The 26,991-nt window shown below is 39.0% G+C and overlaps 1 protein-coding gene across 1 annotated transcript in view; it reads right to left on the bottom strand.

Moving 5' to 3' along the window:
- The window catches only part of CENPF (centromere protein F), a 62,429-nt gene that overhangs the window by 26,844 nt on the left and 8,594 nt on the right, over positions 1 to 26,991 (bottom strand). Inside the window, exons 4-11 of the mRNA XM_003930355.4 lie at positions 23,689 to 23,810; positions 22,534 to 22,625; positions 20,743 to 21,034; positions 19,413 to 19,615; positions 10,433 to 10,558; positions 9,264 to 9,392; positions 7,398 to 7,520; positions 2,001 to 2,136 (exon numbers count right to left, since the gene is read on the bottom strand). Of these exons, the coding sequence (XP_003930404.2) occupies positions 2,001 to 2,136; positions 7,398 to 7,520; positions 9,264 to 9,392; positions 10,433 to 10,558; positions 19,413 to 19,615; positions 20,743 to 21,034; positions 22,534 to 22,625; positions 23,689 to 23,810 (1,223 nt within the window). The remainder of the gene's footprint in view (positions 1 to 2,000; positions 2,137 to 7,397; positions 7,521 to 9,263; positions 9,393 to 10,432; positions 10,559 to 19,412; positions 19,616 to 20,742; positions 21,035 to 22,533; positions 22,626 to 23,688; positions 23,811 to 26,991) is intronic.

Here is a 26,991-nt window from a genome sequence, read left to right as displayed (position 1 = left end):
AAAACTGGGACAAGAACAGCACTGAAACGGGAACATTCCACTTCATTGTAGAATAATTCTGATGTCCCAGAAAAATCAATAAGTACTCCACCATTTTAGCCAGAACATCCAAAGGATTAGACTTAAGTAGAAAAGAGTAAATGATGTCATATATCAGTAATCCTCAAGGTCTATATGTGAATATTCTTGAGGAACATTATCACCCCCACCCCAGCCCATCATAGTAAAAATGACAGAGGCTATGAATATGATAGTCATCTGGAAGCTTCTTCAAACTCCGTTACTCCTCTGTTTTCTACTCAATGACTTATCTATACACACTGACCCCTCCTGGTTGGGAATAACCACAAGTTTTCGTTAAACAGTGATGAGAGGCTTCAAGTTGCTCAAGTATTTGGGGGGAGATTAAAAGTTGAGAACCTCCTCAGTAGATGATAAAGGTAACATGTATCACAATCTCAGACATCACATTAAGTGGAAAGAAGTACATACTTCCAACCTGCCAATCTGTCTGCCTACTGACAGTTGAGGGCTTGTGTAAACAGCACCACAAGGACTTTAACCCACTTTGCTCTGAGCACCTCAATCACATAGTGACCAACATTGAAAAATGCCCCAACTGTTCCTTTTCTTTTCTTTTTTTTTTTTTTTTTTTTTTTTTTGAGATGGAGTTTCGCTCGTTACCCAGGCTGGAGTGCAATGGCACGATCTCGGCTCACCGTAACCTCCGCCTCCTGGGTTCAGGCAATTCTCCTGCCTCAGCTCCTGAGTAGCTGGGATTACAGGCACGCGCCACCATGCCCAGCTAATTTTTTGTATTTTTAGTAGAGGCGGGGTTTCACCATGCTGACCAGGATGGTCTCAATCTCTTGACCTCGTGATCTACCCTCCTCGACCTCCCAAAGTGCTGGGATTACAGGCTTGAGCCACCGCGCCCGGCTATTCCTTTTCTTACAGTTTCCCTTCAAGACAGCTCAAGACTGACACTGTTACCTGCTGCTGTGGAAAAACTGAAAGCTGTCTTGGGGAAATCTGGGTTTTAAAAAGAAAACAGGGCCAGGCACCGTGGCACTCAGGTGTCATCCCAGCACTTTGGGAGGCCCAGGAGGGTGGATCACGATGTCAAGAGATGGACACCATACTGGCCAACATGGTGAAACCCCGTCTCTACTAAAAATATAAAAATAAGCTGGGCGTGGTGGCGCACGCCTGTAGTCCCAGCTAATCGGGAAGCTGAGCCAGGAGAATCGATTGAACCCAGGAGGCAAAGGTTGCAGAGAGCCAAGATAATGCCACTGCACTCCAGCCTGGTGACAGAGCGAGACTCCATCTCAAAAAGAAAAAAAAAGAAAAAAAAAAGTCACAGAGAAGTGTGACACACATTCCACAGGACAGAGTTCAAAGAAATCCTAGATTTGCAAACACCCAAGGGTATTTAGAAGACATCCAGCACAAACACACAAATATGAAACCAAGAGTGGGTTCATTTGATGTGCAGAGAGGAATTCTTTGGCTTTAAAATAAGAAAATAAAATCAGTCAAGTTAAGCCATCAAAAAGTAATGGTCATTAGGAGCTTGGAAAACATGCATTTAATATAGGGTTTTTCCATTATAAGGGAAATGGTAATGAGTCAGGAGATGAGCTGTCTGGATCTAACAAGCTCACTTGAGACACAGAGAATAGCACTCAGGGGTGAGAGACAGCACTGACAATTTAGCTTTGTGTGGAAAATATTTACCCTCTGCTTTCAAAATGCTGAGCACCAGGCATTTGGGATTCAATATGTTCCAATTAAAAAAATGCCCCACTCTCACTCTGCAAACTAAATGGAAGAGGGAAAACTCTTCCACATCTTTTTAGGGAAAACTCTGCACACATCTTTTTAGGGAAATATGTGAAAAAAATCCAGAGAGTTTCTCTAATATGTTAATGTCATCCATCCTCTCTCATGGAAATAATAGCTTAGAAAGTTAACTCTAAAACACTAAATTTACTTACCTTTCATTTCTTCTGCAAAATTCTGGCTCTGATTTAAACACTGTTTGACTTTCTTGAGTTCTGCCTCCAGGTGGCAGACTTCTCTGGCAGTTTGCTCAGATTGACTCTTAAGGAGGCTATTTTCCTTCTTCATTTCCTAAAACACACATTTAATTGGTTATAGCCAAAACAAATGCTCAAGTAAGTTATGTCTTCTGCCTCAGTAAAGGTCCCTAGCAGAACTGTGTGTGTATCTCACTAAGGAAACAATCAGACTTTCCCTCTGAGTACCTAATGAAGGCAGCCTTTCCTTAAATAATGTTATGAACAGAAGTCAAGACAACAGTGCCAAACCCAAATCTGAAGATAATTTTTTTCTTTCAAGAAGTAAGTTTCATTGAACTTTCTTATTGTTCATATGCCTATTAAAGAGTAAGCTTAAAAGGAAAATCCTATCTACAAGATCCTCAAGACAAAACCTCCCAGTTCCTATCACACCTGAATGGCCAAATATACCTTTGCAAATATTTGATTTGTTAATAAATCAAAAAAAAAAAAAAAATCAGAGCTTAAATGTTTACTTTTCATTGCAAAGCTGTCTTAAGGTTTGCTTTTATGGGAATGACTTTGTAGGAAAAATTACCTTCAATAAATGTTTATCAAGAAAACCAATAATGTTCAATATGCTGGAATGGGCATTATGAAAAATGCAAATATAAATAAGACAGAGTCTCTGCCCTCAGGGCAGACACCCTCCAGAGGGGAAAGATGTGATACTAACCATTTAATACACAATAGGAAGTGCTAAATACTAAAGAGACATTGAGTGTGCTATGAGAAATCAGAGGGCTGGAACACAGAGGAGGAGTTAATTCTAGCTTCTGAGGTTTCACAGTGAAAACAGGTTCTTTGGGCACCTAACTAAAGAGCTATCAATGCAACAACATGCAATGAAGTAGCATAGATACATGTTCGGTTCCATTCTACTATCTAGGGAGGCCTATATGTTCTGAATCTTAAAAGCAAGCAATATCATTTATGTGCCGAAGAAAAACTCCATTGCTTATTAACCACATAAGATTCACACAACAAACAAGTATCTCAACCTATACTGTATGCCACCCTTTGGACCACAGGGAATTGGCATATATCATTACAAACTGAGAAAACCAAGCGCCTCACATCCTTAAGGGGGAAAAATATCATATAAAGCTATTTTCTAAACTGCATTTCAAAACTACCAAAATTACCCCTTTGTGAAGTAGAGGAAAAATTCTGAATCTTAAAGAAACAATTAAGACCCATCCTCCAAAACCCTACTGCACTGTTAGAAAACAGATGGCCATGGCAATACTGTGTTGGAAGGCTGCCTTCAATTATCAGTCTGGTTACTACCAGCAGATGGGTACCGATGTAGCAAAGCCAAATTCAAGAAGAGGGAGAATCTGGCTAGGAGAAAGCACTTGAAAACTTGCTGGCAGCTGCTCTGTTCATGTATATGCGTTCATTTCATCATATAAAATAAGACAGACCTGTTGTAGTTATTATACTCTCATCTCCCGTGTCCTAATCCTGCTTCCCTGCTGCTAGCTAAACTGACACTCTATCAAATTAAGATACCAGTCGGAACTAAAGGGCAGCTCCAACCGATCTCAAGATTGATAGGCTAACATTCACACTAGTCAGTGTTAAATATTGCAAAGCACAGTCATTAAGGTGCAACAGTGTTATTGATTTAAATTAGCATCATTAAACTATGGAACCTATAATGACTGGTTTGTTCTTCAGACTCAGAATAATCACCCCTCAAATGAGATCACAGATGTGAAAGGACAAACACCTTAAAGCACCCTGACAGGGGTAATGTAGCATTATTGGTAGCATTTCTTCCCGAAATTTAACAGCAGCCAGATCTCTGTGATCAATGCTAAGATCAGTTGAATGAGGTCAACACAGAGGAACTAGACTGTAACCACCTGGGTCGACTTAGCATTTTTATTTTGCAAATAAAAGAATATTTTCATATGCTAAAAAAAATTCATCAAATCAAATGACAACTGCATCTGGAGGCTTGACAAGAAAGCTGGAAAGACACTGTGCAAAACTGGGTGCATCCCAACAGGAAGGAAGGGAAAAAGAAGGGAGAGAGGGCACCAGGGAAAGGGGGAATTTCATGTTTATGTGTTTGTTAATCTCGATCCATGTCTGTCCATAACTGGAGACATTTAAATGAACAGTAAGCTCAATGGAAAGATTAACATGACTTTCTCTGTTCTGGCATTAGCTCTGTAAATATTTGTTTCGAACGAAGAAATGTTCAGCCAATCCTGGGACCCAGCAGGCTTATAATGCTATGGCTATGACCAACCCAAGAATTTGAAAAGGCCAGAATTTAGAAAATGAACATCTGAAAATGGATGTGCAGGCTGCCATCCATCCGCAATTAGTTTTCCACAAGGCTACAGCCACTTAAGACTTGATTGGGTATCTCATTATCAACAATGAGTTAAGCATACAAAGATACATTTTCCTAGGCATCTCTTGCATCCTCACATGATTTGCAAAATTGGGTACTATGCTGGAAAAACACAACATCCCTATAACCACAAGCCAGCATTAGAGCTTAGCAAGCAATTCCACCCAGATCAACTTCGCTTTAGGAGCAGCAAGGGAGGCATCATTTCCTAGGGCCAGACAAAACAAATTTCAGTTACTGTGTGGCATTTCATGATCCCATCCATGAATATAGCTTAATACGTCCCCTGCTGGGGTGAAGCCTATATACTTGGATAAGGGATGGATGCAAAGAATGTGTTTTTCCCTTTCTTCCTCATCGATCTTGATTGCCAGAGCCAGCTCCTTAGAGGACCTAGTGTAATACAGATCCCTATCCTTGGAAAGGTCCCCGAGCAATTGTTCCCTCACCTTAATTGTCAAACAATGGTATTTTATTGCCTAACCCCAATGCTACTGGGCTGGCACTGGATCCTGGCCGAGCAGCTTATCTAAACCCTCCATTCGCTTTGATACTAAATGTTAACTTTACCCTTGATTGGGCCATTAAATCACGTTTCCAGGACTGATAATTTCTCATTGTGAGCAGCATGTTTACTAAACATGGACAAGGAAAATTTCAGTACAACTGTCACATTATTTCGGCATCCAAAACCTATAAGCGTGCTAAATTTGTTAGTGCTCACTTATAATTAGACACAAAGAGATACCCAGAGTGACACAATAACAGAACAGGCAAAATATTAAATCTGAGAAATCTCAAGTGGACTGTCCTCTGATCACACTTCCTGTGCCTGTTGGTGACAGCAAACAATGCTAACATCAAAGGTCATGGCAGTCAAAGACCAAAGCAATGAGCAGGTGGTGGACTGCAGTAACTGAGCACTTATGTGCTGGGCACGGGGCTAAGCACTTTACATACAACATTTAACTTAACAAAGAATACACCCTTGAAAAGGGAGGAGAATGATTTGTCCCTATATGCAGATGAGGAAAGTCAGACTGAGAAAGGGTAAGCCATTGTCTCAAGGTCACATAGCGGGAGGTGGCAGAAAAGCAATGCAATTTCCGATCTCGCTCACTCTAAAGCCACTACCATTTCCCACTAAGTTACACAGCCACTCAAACTGGGTTCATCACTTATCTGGTCCCAATACCAATGCAAACACAAGAGCCAGCTAAACTCTTAGAAATCTTGTTATCACCCTCAAAAGATGACATGTACATAAACATAACCATAAATTAAGAGAAATATTAACTTCATTTCCGGACCCTGTGCTAGGCACTTTCATGTAGAGGCCCTCATTTGACACAGACATCAATGAAATACCAGTGAAACGTGATGCACACGCCTCTGTTCAGGCTAAGGGTTAACCGAGCACAGCTCTACAGCTCACAGACCAGACCTTGTGGGGATGAACGAGTCTTCAGAAACACCTGCAAGACGATGTCCAGCCCACTACTGCGACTTGGCCAAGCAAGCAGTTTTAAAAGTGTTTGGACTCTCTTAACCAGATGATTGCTTTTACAAAATGTTTCCACCAGGCAGCCAGTGGAGTCGCAGGAGAGTTCCTGGCTGAAAGGGAAGCTCACAGAGGGAAGAGTTCGATGCCAGTCTGCCTGTGGAAATGTTAGCAGAAGCATCTGTTGGTTGGTCCCCACTGGCCAAAAGGCAAACATTTGTTTTGCTGAAACAAACGCTTCCATTTGAAAACGTTTGCTGATGAAACTATCATCTGATTTGAAGTTTTCTTCCACTTTGGTGGCTGGAGCTGTGGCCCCCTGTCCCCAGCAGCATTGCCTTTTGGGGGTTAGCTCATTGAACAATCGCCTGTCTGCTACCGACAGGATGTTCTGACTTTACCATTGAGATACACTCTGCAAAGTGGTGGGGATAAATACGTTCAGACTTTCCTCACCTGAACAAACAGCTGTTCTTTACAGAGAAAGATTTTTTTAATCTTTACAGCCTAAAGTGATCATAGAACATTTAAAGAATAAACAGAAAAACATTCTTTTCCTGTGAGGTTTGATGGAGAAGAAATTTCTACAATTCTTGTGTTCTTCTTCTTCTTAAAATTACAATGTTGATTTGTGGCTCTATTCAAATTGTTTCAGTCTATTAACTGCCACTGAATGGTTCTTAATTAAGCCCTTTAAAATAAACTCCAGGCCACTAAGTAAATTCAGAGAGAAGCCAAATTGAAGGATGTGTGCATAAAATCCCATCAGGGTATCCAAGCCATTCAGGAATCCTCATCCACCGTTTTGTGGACAAAACAAGATCTCCAAAGATACTGTCAACCAGGGCGTGCACAGGCTGATCATTCAGGTCAGTGTCGACTTCTGAAGCCAGAGTAATATAATTAACAATTACCTGATGGTTTTATAAGAATGTTTAATCTAGAAACTCTTTATCTGTCACGACTTTTGTTTATTTAAATCTGTGACTTTCCATGTGTCTTTAATATTGAAAGTCTCAAATGCCAACACTTAGAAAAGGGATTTAGATGATACTTCCCATCCACAATTTTGTTTCTTTCCATTTAAAAAAATCCCTTCCTTCCTTTCTTCCATCTTTCCACCTCCCAGGGACTCTAAAACCATCTTTAAGGAAGGAGCACATATTCTTAATACAAGTCATTTTGGAGTTGCATATTGCTAGATATGCTATAATTGCTAGATGCAGATGAGTGATTACATACAGAATAAAGAATAGAAAAATAAGCAATCATACCTCTGTCATAGGTTATATACAGAACATTGTGTAATACTTCTGGCAAATAGAAAAGAAAAAGGCACAGAGTCATGATAAGCTACTGACAAATGCAACAGGAATTTTCCTTTCCCCTTGCACATGGTCCTGTACGTAAGTGGAGAAAACGCAGCATCCTCCTCCCTTACCTCCGTGCTTCTCCTCAGCTCACTCTCCTTGACCTCACTTGCCTGGAATGCCTGTTCAGCTCTGCACAACTTCTGCTTAAACTCTTCCACATTTTTTTCTAGCTGTTGCTTTACGGATGTGACCTACAAAAAGGAAATGAGGCCGAGTTTCATTTTTATGTTCTTTACTTTTTCATTAATCATGTATTCTTCAACAATAAAATGGTCATGGAATAGAAAAACTGATGCCATCTATTTTGGTTGAGATATAATATACATCATGGCTAAATATGTCTTAAAATACCATAATGTGAACCTGCAACGTCACTTGGTGACAGCATACAGGAGATCAAAGAGGCTGGGTTTGACAAGGAGGCCACAAAGGAAAAAGATTTAACCGCCAAAAATAAAACAGCTAGGCAGTAATAAATAACCAAAAGAAAAAGAGGTTGAGATAAGAAACGGGCTAGGAGAACACACTGTCAATATATAAAACAGAATAAAAGAGAGTATATCTGTAATACAACATATAAAGTGCCTCTATGATTAAACAAAAGGGTAATGGATAGAAACAGAAAAATTTATAAAAAATAATACAAATGGCTACTGAAAGAAATAGCTTCAATGGTAACCAAGGAAGTATGAATAAAAACAATGATATGACAATATTTTTCACTCCTTGATTGGCAAAAGGTTTTAAAAACCAAGACTATCTCCAATTAGCAAGGATGAGAGGAAACAGACCCTCTCTTGTACCTGGTGGGAGAGTAACTGCTACAGCTTTTATGGAGGGCAATTTGGCAGTAACTATCAGTTGTTAGGATGCTGGCTAGACAGGGTGGCTCATGCCTGTAATCCCAAAACTTTAGGAAGTTGAGGTGGGCGGATCACCTGTGGTCAGCAGTTCGAGACCAGCCTGGCCAGCCTGGTGAAACCCCGTCTCTACTAAAAATACAAAAATCAGCAGGGCATGGTGGCACACACCTGTAATCCCAGCTACTTGGGAGGCTAAGGCAGGAGAATCGCTTGAACCTGGGAGGATAAGGTTGCAGTGAGCCGAGATCACGCCACTGTGCTCCAGCCTGGGTGACAGAGCGAGTCTCCGTTTCAAAAAACAAAACACACACACACAAAAACACAAATATTAGGATGCGTATGTTCTTTAGGCCATTGATTTCACATGCAGAAATCTGCCCTACAGAACATCAACACACATATACAAAGACACCTGCCCTGTAATATTACAAGCAATGCCAAGGGAACAAGAAAATATTGAGAACCTGAGCAGTTTCAGGTGTGAGAGATAAAGAAGAATAGAAGGTGACATGGAGGTTTTGGCCCCAGCAATGCAGAGAATATAAGTGCAAGTTAGCAGGATGAGGAAGACTAAGGGAGGTAGAGTTCAACTCTTAGCATGATACATGTGAAGTGCTTTTAGACACATGACTGGACTGTCAAGAACACCACCCACACATCTGAAGTCCAGAACAGACGCCCAGGCTGGACAGAGTCATCATCATATAGATGATATATAAAGCTGCAAAACTGAATTGGACTACTTTGGGAGTGAGTGATTATAAATTTCAGTGCTTTAACTTCTAGGGGGCATAAGTTACTTGGGACAGCTCCCACCTGGTCACATAACCGAGAACAAACAATATCAGAGACCTCCGTAGACTTTCGGATCTGAAATCCTAACTCACCCCCACATTTTCTGCAGATGAGGAAACCTAAAGCCATAATGGTTCTGTACCCTCTCCGCTTTGATAGGGAAAGTGAAGGTGGAATGCTTTCTCTTTGAAAGTACTGTATGTCAGTTATGATAGAGAAGTAACAGGTATAAGGAACAAGAGGGGATGACTGAGGAGAGAAAGACACAGCCCCTACTTTATCCAGTTCAGCCTGCAGGACGTTGTGCATATTCTTGGCTTGCTGTAACTCCTGGGTGAGTTTGGCCTTCATCTGGATGGACTCCTGATCCAGTGTTTGGAAAGAACGCTGCTGACGGGAGAGCTCCTGCAAAACAAAGGGCATGCACATCTGCCTGATGATGGTTTGTTTGGGAGACTCCAGGGGGAGACATGAGCATCCTAGCAGGTGACTGTACAGAGAGCACAGGAGACAGCAGGGAGTCGAGCTGACCATTCACTTAACGATAAACATAATCAGCCTCAGTGTCCATGCTGGGCCCAGGCATCAAATCCAAGTCTTTGAGGGAAACAGAAAGGGCTCTATCAGTTGACCACATGGAAACTAGCCTGTTTCCACCTCATCTTCAGTCTTAAATTAATTACTGAAGGATCAGGAGCAAGAGAGAAGAACTGAGCTACAACAGTCACAGCTCAAACACCACGCAGACTCAAGTGGTGTTTAAAACACAAAAAACTGCACATCATTTTAAATGAGCTTAAATTTAGAAGGATAGGAAGTATATGCCACCAATTAACTTTAATAACCACAGAAGGATACCAGCTAACATTTCCAGGCATTCTTATTTAAAGGCTGTAGACTCTCCATCTGTATGATACTTTCAGGCTAAATCACCTGAAAGAACCAAACTGGCGATACTTAATGGAAGGGCACCTTCCACCCTCACTCTTCTGCCAACCGCTTTCCCCTCATCAACTACCCCTCTAATTTATTTCCAGCCCACAGGCTTTAAAAACAACTGGAGCTATAAAGGAAATAGAGTAAGAAGAAAAAAAAAAAAAGATACAACCCAACTGGAGAATGTAATACAGTTTCCTTCACAGCAGAGAAAATGTCCAAAAGAAGAAATGTGATCATTCCCTACTGAATATCAAATCTCAAACAAATCAGAAAACATGGATAAATTCTGAATACTCATTCCCTTCTCTAATCAAAAACTGAAAAATTTTTTTAAAAAGCACAAAAGTGAAGATGTGAAGGAAAATAAAGTGACCTTTAGCTCACAAAGCATTTCCCCTCTAATCGAATTTCCCAAATTGTGATAAACAACTCCCCTTTCCAAGTAATCAAACTATGAAAAGCCCATAAAAAACCTTTCAAATATCTCATGAATCCATTTACCTTACCTCTTGAAACTCCTTTTCTTTTTCCTTAATTTTCTGTTCCAGAGAACACCTGGCACTTTCTGCATTTTGTCGCTGACAACTCAAATCTTCCGTCAATTTTTTCAGTTTTTGTTCCAATGCAGTACACTAATAACAAAAATGTTCAAGACAAAACAAATACTGCTCAAGTAAAAGAACAAATATTTTGTGTTTTAGAAAAACAGCTATAATGATTTTAGCACACAGTTTTATGTTTAGGAACTATTAGCAAGGATGTAAAGCATTAGCCCTCTTAAATAAATACTCTCGAATTTGTGCCGTGAAAACAGACATCAGCATGTCTAACGATTCATCTGACATTTTGTTGCAGGGAAATGAGAGGTTAAAATGCAATGGTATTAACCTATGTTCATTTTAAAGCTGTAAAATCATCAGAGGGTGCCCATTACCCTCATATGATAGTCTGTTTCAAACATAATGGATTTGGTGGGACATTTTAAATATTAAAAATGCTTCTTTCCACTGTGTTCCCAGTTTGCCACTTTAAATTTCAGGGGGTTCACAGGACTCCAGAGGGTATCACAACTGGTTTTTAATCATGCTGCCATAAGCAACACAAAGAACAGTCAACTGCCTTTTCACAAAGCCAGTTATCCCTACAATAATTTTTAAGGCATGTATTACATGAAAATTTAGGAGGCTCTTAAATTAAATTGCAACGAAATGGTCTTAACTCTTCAAGTGTTGAAAGTCATTCATCTATATATTCCCCATGGGCTCGAACCCTTAACCTCCCCTACCAAACAACTTTATAAAGACCAGGGAATAATAAGACAACTTCATGTTGGTAGGGAAGAATTCTCCACTACAAAAGAAATGTGCCCCAAGTAGGCAGATCTTTGTAGTAATGTAGATTCTACAAAGTCTGATTTAAAACCTTGAGAAATAATAGAAATGTAAATAGAAATGAGAATTCAGAGTAAAAGAAAACACTAATACTCAATTGCTACAAAGAATTTACTAAAAAATCCTGGTGACCAGTCAACCACCAACTATTAACTAACCAAAGAAGAAAGGGGCAAAGTTGGTCATTCATGAATAAATGATATTGCAAATATCACGACTTAAAAAATATCAAACTCAAAAAAATCAAAATTTTGAGCCAGATGTTCAGTGACCCTCTTGTCATTATCTTTATTGTCCTTAAATTTTCAAAGGCCCAAAGAAAAGCATTACAGAGACTATTTGTAACAAAAATAAATATGAATTTAACAAATATTGTTTGAGAGCCCATTATACATGTCAAGCATTGTTCTGGGCATTGAGGATACAACAGCAAACAACTCAAACAAAAGTCACTGCTCAGGTCGGACGTGGTGGCTCACGCTTGTAATCCCAGCACTTTGAGAGGCCAAGGTGGAAGGATCACTTGAGGTCAGGAGTTTGAGACCAGCCCGGACCACATGGTGAAACCCTCATCTCTACTAAAAGTATAAAAATTAGCCAGGCTTAGTTAATTTTTATATTATCACAGTTACTCGGGAGGCTGAGGCAGGAGAATTACTTGAACCCAGGAGGCGCAGGTTGCAGTGAGCCAAGGTCGTGCCACTGCACTCCAGCCTGGGCAATAGAGTGAGAATCCATCTCAAAAGAAAAAAACAAAAAAAAAGTCACTGCTCAAGTGATGGCTCAAAATTTTGATGGTTGACAAATCTCAGGGAAAAAAAAAAAAAATCACGTTGCACCACAGAGTAAATGAATAAACCCTTGGCGCCCTCTCATGGCACTCCTTCAAACTGCACTACATTCCATTAAAGGATCTTGGAATCAAAAATCCTTTTCTACTAACACAGCAGGTTAAAAGAGACTTTAGAATGTACTTATGTTTTATTTAAAGTTTTTTAAACAACATTCTACTATCAACAATACCTAATTCATATAAGAGTATCTGACCACTAGGTGTCATCAGTGCTCCATAATACTCTAAAATAGTGCCCAGAGCTCAAGTCCTTGAAAATACACAGCACCCGACTATGGGCTTATTCCCTTAAGCTTTCTGGACCTTTTTATCTGTGAATGGGTGTTGAACTCCAGGTCAGCTGCCAACTCAATGCTCTGTTTCTCCACGAATTCAAGCCTTGTATCTCACACAATTTGTAAATACTTGGAAAAGATATACTACAAACAGCATATGTTCACTTAAGAACACGTTGTTGATTTTCTTTTTTCTTTTTTTGAGACGGAGTTTCGCTCTTGTTTCCCAGGCTGGAGTGCAATGGCGCAATCTTGGCTCACCACAACCTCCACCTCCCGGGTTTAGGCAATTCTCCTGCCTCAGCCTCCTGAGTAGCTGGGATTACAGGCACACGCCACCATGCCCAGCTAATTTTTTTGTATTTTTAGTAGAGACGGGGTTTCACCATGTTGACCAGGATGGTCTCGATCTCTTGACCTCGTGATCCACCCACCTCGGCCTCCCAAAGTGCTGGTTTTACAGGCTTGAGCCACCGAGCCCGGCCACATTTTTGATTTTCTTAACAGTAATTCCATTTTATTTAATAGATAATTCTAATGTTAGTTCTAGAAACAGCATAAACATAGCATAATTTTAGTTCAGTTACACCTTTGACAAGGTCATATTATCCTTAGGGACTAGACAGAAAAGAATAGACTGAATTTTCAGTTAAATGGGTTAGTGACTCAATGGAAAAAAGGAACCCAAAAAGCACAGGATAAACAAGTATTAAAAACCTGGAGGGCCTGCATGCGTGGCTCACACTTGTAATCCCAGCACTTTGGGAGGCCGAGGCAGGAGGATTACCGGAGGTCAAGAATTCGAGACCAGCCTGGCCAACATGGTGGAACCCTGTCTCTACTAAAAATACAAAAAAATTAGCTGGGCGTGGCATAATCCCAGCTACCCAGGAAGCTGAGACAGGAGAATAGCTTGAACCCAGGAGGCGGAGGTTGCAGTGAGCCAAGATAGTGCCACTGCACTCCAGCATGGGCAACAAGAACATAACTTCATCCCACAAAAAAAAAAAGAAAGAAAAGAAAACCTGGAGGGACTGGGTGCAGTGGCTCACACCTGTAACCCCAGCTGAAGTGGACAAATTGCTTGAGCCCAGGAGTTCGATAACAACTTGGGCAACATGGTGAAGCCCCATCTCTACTAAAAATACAAAAATTAGCCAGGTGGGATGGCAGGCACCTATAGTCCCAGCTACTAGGAAGGCTGAAGTAGGAGCCCAGGAAGCAGAGGTTGCAATGGGCCAAGATCGTGCCACTGCACTCCAGCCTGAGTGACAGAGTGAGACCCTGTCTTCCAAAAAAAAAACCTGGAGGGAAGACTCTACTAGAGAGCCAGAGCTGTATTCTTAGCCCTATCTTAGTCAAAAATATTAATTTATGATTTGATAAGAAGAAACTTGATTATATGTGTCAGGCAGAACAAGAATTTGGTGAGCTTGTCACTCCAAAACCAAAGAAGTAAAATGTACGAGGAGAAATTGTAATTCTTACACGCAGGAAGGCCTAGCTTGGCAGAAATGCAACTGAAAATTAGCTTCATTAACTAGAAACTTGAAAATAAGCCATGATAATAACAGCTAATATTATTATAAGTTCACCATGTGCCAGGTACTATGCTAATGCCTTTAAAAAATTCTCAATCTTTACAACAACCCTATGACACAGGCATTATTAACACAATTTTATTGATTAGACAACTGGGGCTCAGAAGTTCATTAAATAATTCAAAAAGCAATAAAACTGGGATGTGGCAGAGCCAGGTTCAAATCCAAGTCCTTCTAACTTAAAAGACCAAATTACTATTACATACTGAGACTGCACAAAGAGATTAAATGTATGGATCAAAGAAGGTCATAGTTGTTCCACTGAAGCTCCATTGTTCCTTTATATATCTAACCAATATTTTTCCAGAATTTCTCTGATTAGGCACTGCACTAGGAGAATATGTAAAAAAGAACCTGACTTTTACTTCCAGGAAGATGGGATAATCACGCTTTTCCCTATTCCTCCTAACTAGAACAAATAAAAACCCTGGATATTATAGTAAAACAAACACAGGAAAAGTCTGAAAGATGGAGAGAAGAAGGCAGATGGACTAAGGAGCTCAGCACCTGAAGAAAAACACTGTGACACTGGGAAAAAGAACTGTCAACATGGAGTCCTATACCCAACAGAATATCCTTCAGGAGTAAAAAGAAAATCAAGACATTCTCAAATAAAGGAAAACTAAGGATTTGTGGAGAGCAGACTTACCCTAAAAGAATGGCTAAAGGTTTCGTGGCCAGCAGACTTACCCTAAAAGAATGGCTAAAGGAAGTTCTCTCAACAGAAAGGAAATAAAGAACTAATCCTGGAAGGAAATCTGGGAGAAAAGGAAGAACAAGGTTAGCAATGATTACACACACACACACACACACACACACACACACACACACACAAACACAAGTATAATAGGCTTTCCTCTTCCTCAACTTTTTTAAATATGTTTAAGAATTGAAGCAAAATGTAGTTCTAAATGTCTGTACAGAAAACATTTAAGACAGTTCTATTACAAATGAGGGTGGGTAAAAGGATGAAAAGGGAGGAAACAGTCTGTAAAATTCACTAGAATTAGTAAAAAATAAAAACACCAATAGACTGATAAAATGAGTATAAATAATGTAATATCTAGAACAATCACTATAGAAGCTCTACAAAGAGATTCACTCAAAAATACATAAACAAACCAAAATGGATTTTTTTTTAATGTTCAAGCAACCTATAAAGGCAGGAAAGACAAATGAAAAAGCAGAAAGAAATAGAAGACAAAAAATAAAATGGCAAACTTAGGTCATAATATATCAATAATTACATTAAGTGTAAATGGTCTAAATAAACCCATTAAAAGAGAGATAGTGGAAGCCAGCGGTGGTGGCTTATACCTATAATCCCAGCACTTTGGGAGGCTGAGGTGGGTGGACTGCCTGAGGCCAGGAGTTCAAGACCAGGCTGGCCAACATGGTGAAACCCCATCTCTACTAAAAATACAAAAATTAGCCATGTGTGGTGGCGAGCACCTGTAGTCCCAGCTAGTCGGGAGGCTGAGGCAGGAGAATCGCTTAAACCTAGGAGGTGTCAATTGCAGTGAGCCAAGATCGTGCCACTGCACTCCTAGGCAACAGAGCCAGACTCCGTCTCAAAAAAAGAAAAAAAGACAGATAGTGGCAGCATATATAGAAAACCATGGCCCAACTCTATGTTGTCTACATGAAAGTCACCTCAGTATAACAAAACATGTTGAAAGTAAAAAGGAAGAAATACATAATGCAAACAATTAATCAAAGGAAAGTTGAAGTGGCTATATTAGTAACAGACAAAGTAGACTTCAGAATAAAGAAAATTATCGTGGACACTATATAGTGATAAAAGAGTCAATCTACCAAGACACAGTAATCCGAAATGTGTATGTGTTAACCAACAGAGCTGCAAAATATGTGAAGCAAAAACAAAGAAATCAAGGGAGAAATAGACAAATCACAGTTATAGGTGGAGACTTCCACATCCCTCTCTCAACAATGAATTGAACAACTAAACAGAAAATCAGCAAGTATGTTAACAAACTCAACAACGTCAACAACCAAGAGGTTCCAAAGACATTTTTTCTGAGCAATATAAACCTAAAGCAAGCAGCAATCAATGAAACTGAAAACAGAGGGGAAAAAAATAATCAATGAACCAAAGGGTGGAGGCCAAGGCGGGCGGATCACCTGAGGTCAAAAGTTCAAGACCGGCCCGACCAACCCGGTGAAACCCCGTCTTTAAAAGAAAAAAAAAAAAAAAAAAAAAAGAAGTATGCATAAAAGTTTAGGGCCGGGCGCGGTGGCTCAAGCCTGTAATCCCAGCACTTTGGGAGGCCGAGGCGGGTGGATCACAAGGTCTAGAGATCGAGACCAACCTGGTCAACATGGTGAAACCCCATCTCTACTAAAAATACAAAAAATTAGCTGGGCATGGTGGTGCGTGCCTGTAATCCCAGCTACTCAGGAGGCTGAGGCAGGAGAATTGCCTGAACCCAGGAGGCGGAGGTTGCGGTGAGCCGATATTGCGCCATTGCACTCCAGCCTGGGTAACAAGAGCGAAACTCCGTCTCAAAAAAAAAAAAAAAAAAAAAATGAACCAAAGGGCTGATTGATTCTTTGGAAAGATCAATAAAGATCAACAAAACTGACAAATCTCTAGTAAGACTGACAAAGAGGAAAAAAGACACAAATTATCAACATCAGAAATGAACAAGGAATATCACTACAAATATCAAAAGAATAAGACAATACAGTGAACAACTCTCTCTATATAAATTTGACAACTTAGATGAAAATACAAACTAATCCAATTCGCCCAATATGAAATGGATAATTTTAAATAGCTCTAGAACTATTTTAAAAATTGAATTTGTAATTTTAAAACTCCCAAAAAAGAAATCTCCAGGTTCAGATACATAAAGAAAGAAGAAGAAGAAAAAAGATTCTACACAATCTCTTTCAGAAAACTGAAAAGGAGGGAACTCTAATTTGTGAAACTAGGATACACTGATACAAATATCAAACAAAGAGGGCAGGGGAAAAAAATAAAGCCAACCAATATCCTTCATGAATACAGACGCAAAAAGTCCTTAATAAGTTATTAGCCAATAAAATTCAGAAATGTATTTGTTAAATTATACACCTTAACAAATTGGGATTCATTCCAAAGATGCAAGGCTCATTCAAATGTATGAAAATCAGTGTAACATTAACAAGCTATTATTTTGTACAAATGCATAAGAATCTACAATTATCTTAAAACAAAAATTTTAAGTAAACAAATGAAAGAGTCTGCCCCCACAAAGCAAATAATAGAAATATGTATACTACAATGGTTTTTACCTAAAGCCTCAGAAATACCTAAAGAGTCAATTCCTTAGGCCCACCCAAACGCAGCAGATCTAACAGGGTTCATCTTTCAAAGCTCTCTGTGATTCTGTCAATTAGCCAAGTGTGGGAACCAGAGGGCTAGAACACAAATAACAATAAAAGGGTCATAACAGGGATGCCAGGAGAAAATATCTTACTACATTAAGAGATGAGGGAAGGAGCTCACAAGAATGAGGAAGTTATAAAGAGCCAGACCTGGAAAGAAGGACATTTCAAGCAGAAAGGCAAATACAAGAAAAACACTGGGCCCAGAGAAAGGGTAGTTGTAGGTTCAGTAAACACCAAATCCTCATGGTTGGTCTTAGAAGATAACTCATTTTTCTCCACAATACTTATTACCATATACCATACTATCTATATTACTTTATTTTTGTTATTTATTTTCTGCCTCCCTCTATTAAGATGAAGCTCCACAAGGCAATGATTTTTGTCTGTTTATCACTGTTCTAGCCCCAGGTCTGAAACAATGCCTAATATATAGCACACACAAATATCAGTACATGTTTGTGCAATGGGTCAGTAAATGAATGAGTAGAAAAAAAGAGGAGATAAGACTAACTAGAGAGGTAGGCTGGGACCAAAGCAACAACAAGAACAACAACAAAATAACGGGCTAAGAAGCTTGGCTTCCACTGGAGTCTTAAGATTCAATGGTGGGTGTACAGTCATCCCTCAGTGTCCATGAAGGACTGGTTCCAGATACCAAAAGCTGAGGGTGCTCAAGTCCCTACTATAAAAATGGTATAGCATTTGCATATAACCTATGCACATCCTCCCGTATACTTAAATCATCTCTAGATTATTTGTAATACCTAATACTATGTAAATAGTTGTGATCATATGTTTGTTTAGGAAATAATGACAAGGACAAAAGGTCTATACGTGATCAGTACAGACAAAAGCCATTCTTTTTTTTTGAGACAGAATATCACTCTGTCGCCGAGGCTGGAGTGCAGTGGCATAGTCTCTGCTCACTGCAACCTCCGCCTCCCAGCTTCACAAAATTCTTGTGCCTCAGCCTCCCGAGTAGCTGGGTATGCACCACCACAGCTGGGTAACTTTTGTATTTGTAATAGGGACAAGGTTTTGTCATGTGGGATAGGCTGTTCTCAAATTCCTGGCCTCAAGTGATCCACGTGCCTCAACCTACCAAAGTGCAAGGACTTGGGCGTGAACTACAGTGCCTGGCTTTTTTTTAATACTTACAATCCATAATTGGTTGAATCTATGGATGCAGAACTCATAGATACAATGGACCAACTATATATATATATATATATATATATATATATATATATATATATAGGATCCCAGGAGTAGATTAATTAAATCCTATCAAATCTCCCAAAACTCCTTTAAGGTGCCATTACTTTAAGTGCCTTTTCTATGTGCCACACACTAGGCTAGATACTGTATTTACATTTTCTTTATTCTCTATTACCCCCTGCGACATAAAAGAGATCAATGACTTGTCCAGCCTCACTCAGCTGGGAAAGGGTGGCACCAGGCTTGATCCCAGTCTGACCAACTCTAAAACAACTTTCTAGTTCAATTGCATCAAGAGTGCCTAGTATATGTTAACAAAGAACATTACTGACATTTTTTTTTTTTTTTTTTTTTTTTTTTTTTTTTGAGACGGAGTTTCACTCTTGTTACCCAGGCTGGAGTGCAATGGCACGATCTCGGCTCACCGCAACCTCCGCCTCCTGGGTTCAGGCAATTCTCCTGCCTCAGCCTCCTGAGTAGCTGGGATTACAGGCACGCACCACCATGCCCAGCTAATTTTTTTTGTATTTTTAGTAGAGACGGGGTTTCACTATGTTGACCAGGATGGTCTCGATCTCTTGACCTTGTGATCCACCCGCCTCGGCCTCCCAAAGTGCTGGGATTACAGGCTTGAGCCACCGCGCCCGGCCTACATTACTGACATTTATTTCATCAACTTATATATAAAATACTCTTTCCAAGTAAGTATATGAAAAGATGAAGATTTCTCCAGTAATTCATGGAAAGTCAAGTACCTTGGTTGACGCCTGGTCATATTGCGCTGTTGTTCTCACTAGTTCATCCCTACATTTGTTCAAAACTTTCTCTTTTTCAATTAATTCCACTTTTGCTTTCTCCAGTTGGAGTTGGAGTTCTTGAAACTTATTCACTTGACTTTTCATTTCTTTTTCTTGTCCTTGCAGACGTAGTTCCAACTCATTAATCTTGCTTCTTAGCTCTTAAACCACAAAGAAAAATCACACTCCAATTCATATATATCTTTCCCAAAATGTTAATAACTTATCATTTGTTTGGTTCTACTCTGAAATCTTTGATGAAACAATATTTACACTAAACATAGAAGCTACTTTAACTGGATTTAATTTCAATCGTTAGTTTCTATTGTCATTTGCGTTCAAGTACTCTATAGAAAGCAGGAGAAACAGATTTTCTTACATTTTCACAAAGAAACATGGTAGGGGAAATGCTTTCCTAAAATCATGAATGCTGTCTTATTAAGACTGCAAAAAGTATATCACATGTGACAATCTTTGTTAAAATTATCATTTGGTTTTATACAACAGCAAACTATATTTGTTTTGTGCCCATATCCATGCAAATCAGTGCTAAGCAGTGAAAAGTTCACCCTCCTATATTCTCTGGTAGTTTTACCTCCAATAAACATTAAGACAGTGTGAAGCTCCCATACTGCCAAAATTAACAATGATTTTTTTTCCACTTTTTTCCCACATACGCACGACATTGGTTCCAACGGCATTGGCTACATGACAGCTCTCACCAGTGAACACTGACTGATTTTCAATATATCACAGCACTGGAAATTATTATATTCTACAGAGTAGATTCCAAAACACCACCTGGTACCCTTGGCTGTCAGCTGCAGCATGGCGCAGCAGCCAAGGTTACAGGTTTGCTCCCATATGGACAACCTGGCAGGGCACAGCAAAGCTCTTCTGCAGACACACACACACACAACCTCTGTCCAAAGCTAGTCAGACCACAGGCTGGTTCTGTGGGTCACAAAAGCAGCCACATGAGAAGCATGGGGCGTGTAAACTGTAACCAACCCACTCGGCCTCTTCTGGAAAGCTAAGTCAAAGCCTCTCAACCTACTTTAGAGTCTGGTTTCCAGGCACAGCTTTTTGAATAAAAGTACATTCCAACACTATGATGCCTTTTATCATTATTGAAAAGACAGTATATTTCACATAACCAGGCTAGGATGTTGAACGCCAATGTGCCTAACAAAAAACATAAGCACTTTCTGGGATTAAAACTATCTGGAATCACCTGTGAAATTACCTCAAGCAAAATTAATTTAAACTTAACTTAGCTCAGTGTTACCTTGATTCTGCACTTTTAATTGATCCAAAAGATGAGGACTATTAGAATTGTCAAAGAAACTGCTATTAGCATCTCTTTTCCCTATTTGCAAAGTTGATTGACTTGGAGTCATCTCTTGTTCCCCAGAAAAGTAAGATGCAGAGGTATCTCTCCTAATTGGAGTTTTTTGAGAACTAGATGAAAGGCGACTTGGGGTCTTGTCTTGTTGCCATGAGAACACAGATGATGAAGCTTGATGCCGGGCAATGTCGCGGTGATTCATGCTGGTTTGTGGAAGCGTCTGGTTTGCTTTCTGTGGAAATAGAAACGCTTTAGAGCCCTTTCAAGATTGTATATACTCAAGGCTATTTATTTTCAGATAGAATATAAAGTCATAATACCAAGAAGTTAACAGTTGCACTGCATACCAAGAAAGAACATTCATCAAGTCAAGTAAACCATAAGTCTAATACCCAGTGATGTAATGTTCTAATGCTCGACTTCTTAGCATTGAAGGAGTAAGCTACCACCATCCAATGCCCAACCTATTGAAAATGGGCTAAGTCTTAGTATTTATTCTGCATCCTTCTTAGAATCCATTAAACATATGTGAGTGTTCACTTTTATTTTGATTCCAAAACAGGCTTTTCTTAGCCTGTCCTTGGTCACCTCCCCCTATAGCTTTGCCCAAGATAATCAAAATTAAACATTAGACTAAAGAACTCTCAAAAATCACACATTCCACCATATTACTATCCCAAAAGAAAGGTCACATCGAGTGTTTACTATTACAGAATACACATTTGTGGATGATCTACTGCTTTGCATTGTTCTATTCTCTCTGCTGCCATTCTGACAAATATCAAGACATGGAGGTAAATGCACCATTAGATTTTTAGAGCAAGCACTTCTTTTTTGCCATAGGAAGAGGGTTAATGTTTACTAGAGACTCAAATTTTCCATAAAATAACTCCGGGAATCAATGTCAAGGGAAGAATTGCTATGAATGACTAAATTGGATGACAAAGCACATGATATTTCTAGACAATAGAAATATCATGTGATATTTGAAAAATAAATATATATATAAACATATTTGAAAAATAAATATCAAACTAGAGAATGAGTACTTAATTTTTATTCATCTTGCTAAGCAGTGCCTTTGCTACATATCAGAATCCTAATGACATCAAAAATGAGGGTTAAAGTCATGAAAATGATAAAAATTGTTAAAGCTCTAAGGAAGAGGTGCTTTTGCATTCTCAGTATTTATGGTAACAGTTTGCTGAATTTTGCCATCTCATCAAGCCCTTATGTTTAGTGGAAAGCCACTAGTAAGCACCAAATTCAACATTATTTTCAGCAAATAACACCTGAACAAAAATGGTAGAGGTAAAATTCAACAGTTCAAAAGGACTGTATAGGAAGCAACTACCTACAGGTGACAAAGCCAGGCAGAGAGCATCAGGACTAATTCTCTGGCCCCACTGTCTCCAAGAATGGCCCTGATCACTAGGTCTTAATAGGGAAATAATTAAGTGGACATTGCTTTCATAGACTTACATGATCATTTAATATTCAGGGATAAACTAACCTCCCCACTCTATTTTACTCATTTCTACCTATTTTTAAAAATAAAAAATAATCACCTCCACTAAGCCAAAACCTTCTCTGAGTACCAAAAAAAAAAAAAAAAAAAAAAAAAAAAAAAGCCAACTCTATGTAAAATAGATTTTTCTCTAACCTTGTTCTATCCCATATCAAAGTATTCTATAACTGCATATGCTATTATAGGGCCCATAATTAACTTACTTTAGCCTGAAAGGCTTTAACCTCTGCCTCTAATCTTTTTCGTTCTTCAACCTCTTTATTATATTTTTCTTTTAGATCTTCATATTTGGAACCTAGAAACAGACAAATACAATTTTATTTCAATCATTGATTCCATGAAGGAATTCACAGATCAACAACAATTTTGATAGTCTAGAAATGGGTATCTTAGTATAACAGCAAGTAGAAACAACATTTTGGTTAGGGAATTAGATCAAAACATGGATGAAATTAATCAACTATCAACATACATAAAAACATAAGTGTTGGGCCGGGCGCGGTGGCTCAAGCCTGTAATCCCAGCACTTTGGGAGGCCGAGGCGGGTGGATCACAAGGTCGAGAGATCGAGACCAACCTGGTCAACATGGTGAAACCCCGTCTCTACTAAAAATACAAAAAATTAGCTGGGCATGGTGGCACGTGCCTATAATCCCAGCTACTCAGGAGGCTGAGGCAGGAGAATTGCCTGAACCCAGGAGGCGGAGGTTGCGGTGAGCCGAGATCGTGCCATTGCACTCCAGCCTGGGTAACAAGAGCGAAACTCCGTCTCAAAAAAAAAAAAAAAAAAAAAAAAACATAAGTGTTTTGCCAGGCGCGGTGGCTCAAGCCTGTAATCCCAGCACTTTGGGAGGCCGAGGCGGGTGGATCACAAGGTCAAGAGATCGAGACCATCCTGGTCAACATGGTGAAACCCCGTCTCTACTAAAAATACAAAAAAGTAGCTGGGCATGGTGACATATGCCTGTAATCCAAGCTACTCAGGAGGCTGAGGCAGGAGAATTGCCTGAACCCAGGAGGCGGAGGGTGCGGTGAGCCGAGATCGCGCCATTGCACTCCAGCCTGGGTAACAAGAGCGAAACTCCGTCTCAAAAAAAAAAAAAAAATAAGTGTTTTAAACATTCTGAAATTGAATGTCCTTGAAAATATACCACAGAAGGATAAGGTAAAAAAGCTTAAAAGCTTAATCCAGTAGCTCAACATAATTCAACAAATATGCAAATTGATATGTAACAAGTGGTTGCAATTTTTAAACATATAAAAGTTTAAATCCAAGTTGAATTAATTCATTTCTTTTACAGAATTAAAATTTCAATCTAAACAAAAAGCTGTCTATACAAAGGAAAAACATGCATTACCACTATAATATTGACTTGGTGTTAGTGGAGTTGTAGAAATTTGTTGTGGTGTATTGCATGGATTCAGAGAGCCATCTGCAGACTGTGCAGCTCGTTGGCTTCTTTCAAGCTCAGATTTACACCTGTTCAAAAAGGACCCAAGAGGCAGACAAATCAGTTAGAGCAAAGACTATAGAATACCCATGCCATACATTCCCAGAAAGTAATAAACTTACAAAGAAACCCATCCACTAAGAATTCTTAACCATTTCTTTTATCCAACAGGCATTTAGTAAAATCTAACTTTTATGTGCCAGACATAAACGCAATCCTGTGTTTTCAAAGGAACTCAGTCTAGTAAAAGAAACAGAAATATAAACCAGTAAGTCCAACATTATAAAGGCTACAAGGAAGGTGTGTAATAACCACTATGACAATGATATGGTTGGGCTGTGTTCCCACCCAAATCTCATCTTGAATTGTAGTTCTCATAATCCCCACATGTGGTGGTAGGGACCTGGTGAGAGGTAAGTGAATGATGGGTGCAGTTTCCTCATGCTATTCTCATGATAGTGAGTTCTCACAAGATATGATGGTTTTATAAGGAGCTTCAATGCTTGGTTCTCATTCTTCTCCTTCCTGCCCCCATGTGAAGAAGGACATGTTTGCTTCCCCTTCCACTATGATTGTAAGTTTCCCCAGCCGAAAAGGAAAGCCCTGCAGAACCATGAGTCAATTAAACCTCTTTCCTTTATAATTTACCTAGTATCAGGCACTTCTTTATAGCAGTGTCAGAACAGACTAATAGTAAACAGACAGCAAAGAAGAGTTGGAGGGCTGGAATATATTCAAAGCAGATTGCATATTCTAAGCCAGAGAGAGGGATATAAAAGAACCCAGAACGTCAGAAACATGGGAAGAAAGTAGTGTCATTGAAGCATGGGCTCAATTCATGAGAAGAGATGACATTACTTAGGATACTCAGTCATTTCAAAAACATAGACTTGATATACAGATCATGTATTATATGATATTTTTAAAACAGATATAAAAATTAAGTCAATATAATGCATATCTAGAAAAGATATGGCTGGAAATAGTTACAAGAAATGGGAAACATAAGTTATATATTGTATATATGTACACCCTGTATGAAGGTATTCAGAACTATCAATCAAGTTCTGAACACCTTTTAAAACCAAAAAAAAAAATGGCATTAAAAGAGGGCTCAATTATTCCAAATCTCTAATGTCTCTGACTTTAATATAACATAAAAAATAAAATGAACACTCTTTTAGAATGGCTAATAGTGTGCACCAGTCTCTTAGCCATGGCCTATTACTTAAAACAGGAAGTAAAGGAAGTAATGCCAGGCCCAGTGGCTCACACCTGTAATCCCAACACTTTGGGAGGCCGAGGCAGGCAGATCACCTGAGGTTAGGAGTTCAAAATCAGCCTGGCCAACATGGCAAAAATCCCTCTCTATTAAAAATGCAAAAATTAGTCAGGCATGGTGACGTGCACCTGTAGTCCCCATTATTTGGGAGGCTGAGGCAAGAGAATTGCTTGAACTTGGGAGGCAGAGTTGCAGTAAACTGAGATTACACCACTGCACTCCAGCCTGGGCAACAGAGCAACACTTTGTCTCAAAAAAAAAAAGAAAGAAAGAAAGAAAAGAAAAAAGAAAAAGAAAAGAGAGTGCCCTTAGTACCATTTAGCTCCAAATTCAACCTGAGAAGGAAGAGCAACTTATGAGCTAAAAATGACTTCTCAGCAAATCAGACCGCTAAATCTGAGCTTACAGTAGGAAACAGCAATGTCCAATGGATATGTTCCATTAATATTTAAAAAACAAAAAGAAATAAGTAAAATTAATATTTTATTTAACTTGCTATTTTCAAGACACTATTATTTCAACTTGTAATCAATAGGAAAGTTACCAATAAAATATTTTACATTTTTTCATACTAAATCTTTGGAATTTGGCATGCATTGTATACTTACAGCTCATCTCAATTTGCACCAGCCACATTTCAGGTACATAATAATTGCCACATGTAGCCAATGGCCACCATATTGAACCTTACAGGTCTACAGACTAGCAAAGGTATCACAAAGTTGGTGATTCTAGAGATGAATTTTGAAGAACCTTGCAAAACCAGTGTTTCCTTTCCACTTTAAATTCGTATCTTATTCCCTTTTCCCTATCCTTACATTTTAAACAAAGTTATTTATTACTTAAACAAAAGTATACCCTGCTATTATTTTCATAAACCATATTTTCCCCTTCTCCCTTAAAAAAAAAAAAAACCATAAACACCACCACTAAAAAAGCACTAAAAAGCTAAAAGCATTTTCTACTAGGTTGAACTATATGAGATTGAAAATATCCACAGTTTTAACAAACATTCCAAATGATTCAACCTCATTTGCTGGAGAACTTCTGAAACCTAATCAATGGCAATTGATAGAAGAAGTAAGTTTCTGCAACACATTTGAAGGCTAGCAGTGAAAATTTTAAAACCATATTCAGTAGTTTCTGTAGTCTATTAGATAATAAGAATAATATAAAACCAAATATGCTAAGAGAATATGGTGCGATCTCAGCTCACTGCAGCCTCCACCTCCTGGGTTCAAACAATTCTCCTGCCTCAGCCTCCCAAGTAGCTGGGACTAGAGGGGCCCACCACTACGCCTGGCTAATTTTTGTATTTTAAGTAGAGAGGGTGTTTCACTATGTTGGTCGTGCTGGTCTCAAACTCCTGACCTCAGGTAATCCACCCACCTCAGCCTCCTAAAGTGCTGGGAATTACAGGTATGAGCCACCACGCCCAGCGAAAAGAAAACATTTTTTTAAATTATCACACAACCTTGCAGATTGGGCCTGCTTAAATGCTGTCTCCAATCTCAACTGAGTCCTCCATGCTATTCCATCTTTTTATAATTCCCTAGTTCTTCCTCTCATTCTCTACAACAGCTTTTTCACCCGGAGAAAACACGAGCCATCAGTATGCTTCAACTGATTTCCATCTTTTCGGTAACAACTGTTGATAGTTTTATTTTAAGTAGTACTATCATATTATCAAATAATAGTATGATAGTTTTAAGTAGTACTATCATATTATCAAATAATAGTACTATCAAATAATAGCATTATTTGATACTATTTGGTAGTATGATAGTATTATAATAATACTATTATTTGATAGTATGATAGTACTATTTATTATCCTATTACCCAGTGACCAACAGTGTCTGAATCATGGAACAGCTTAATAAACATATACTGAATGGATACATGAGTAACAGAGTAACCATTTGATA

The sequence above is a fragment of the Saimiri boliviensis genome, chromosome 14 (genome assembly GCF_048565385.1).
Source record: "Saimiri boliviensis isolate mSaiBol1 chromosome 14, mSaiBol1.pri, whole genome shotgun sequence".
Lineage (NCBI taxonomy): Eukaryota > Metazoa > Chordata > Mammalia > Primates > Cebidae > Saimiri > Saimiri boliviensis.
Note: the sequence above shows the minus strand (reverse complement) of the source record. Positions and strands in the feature narration are given on the sequence as shown.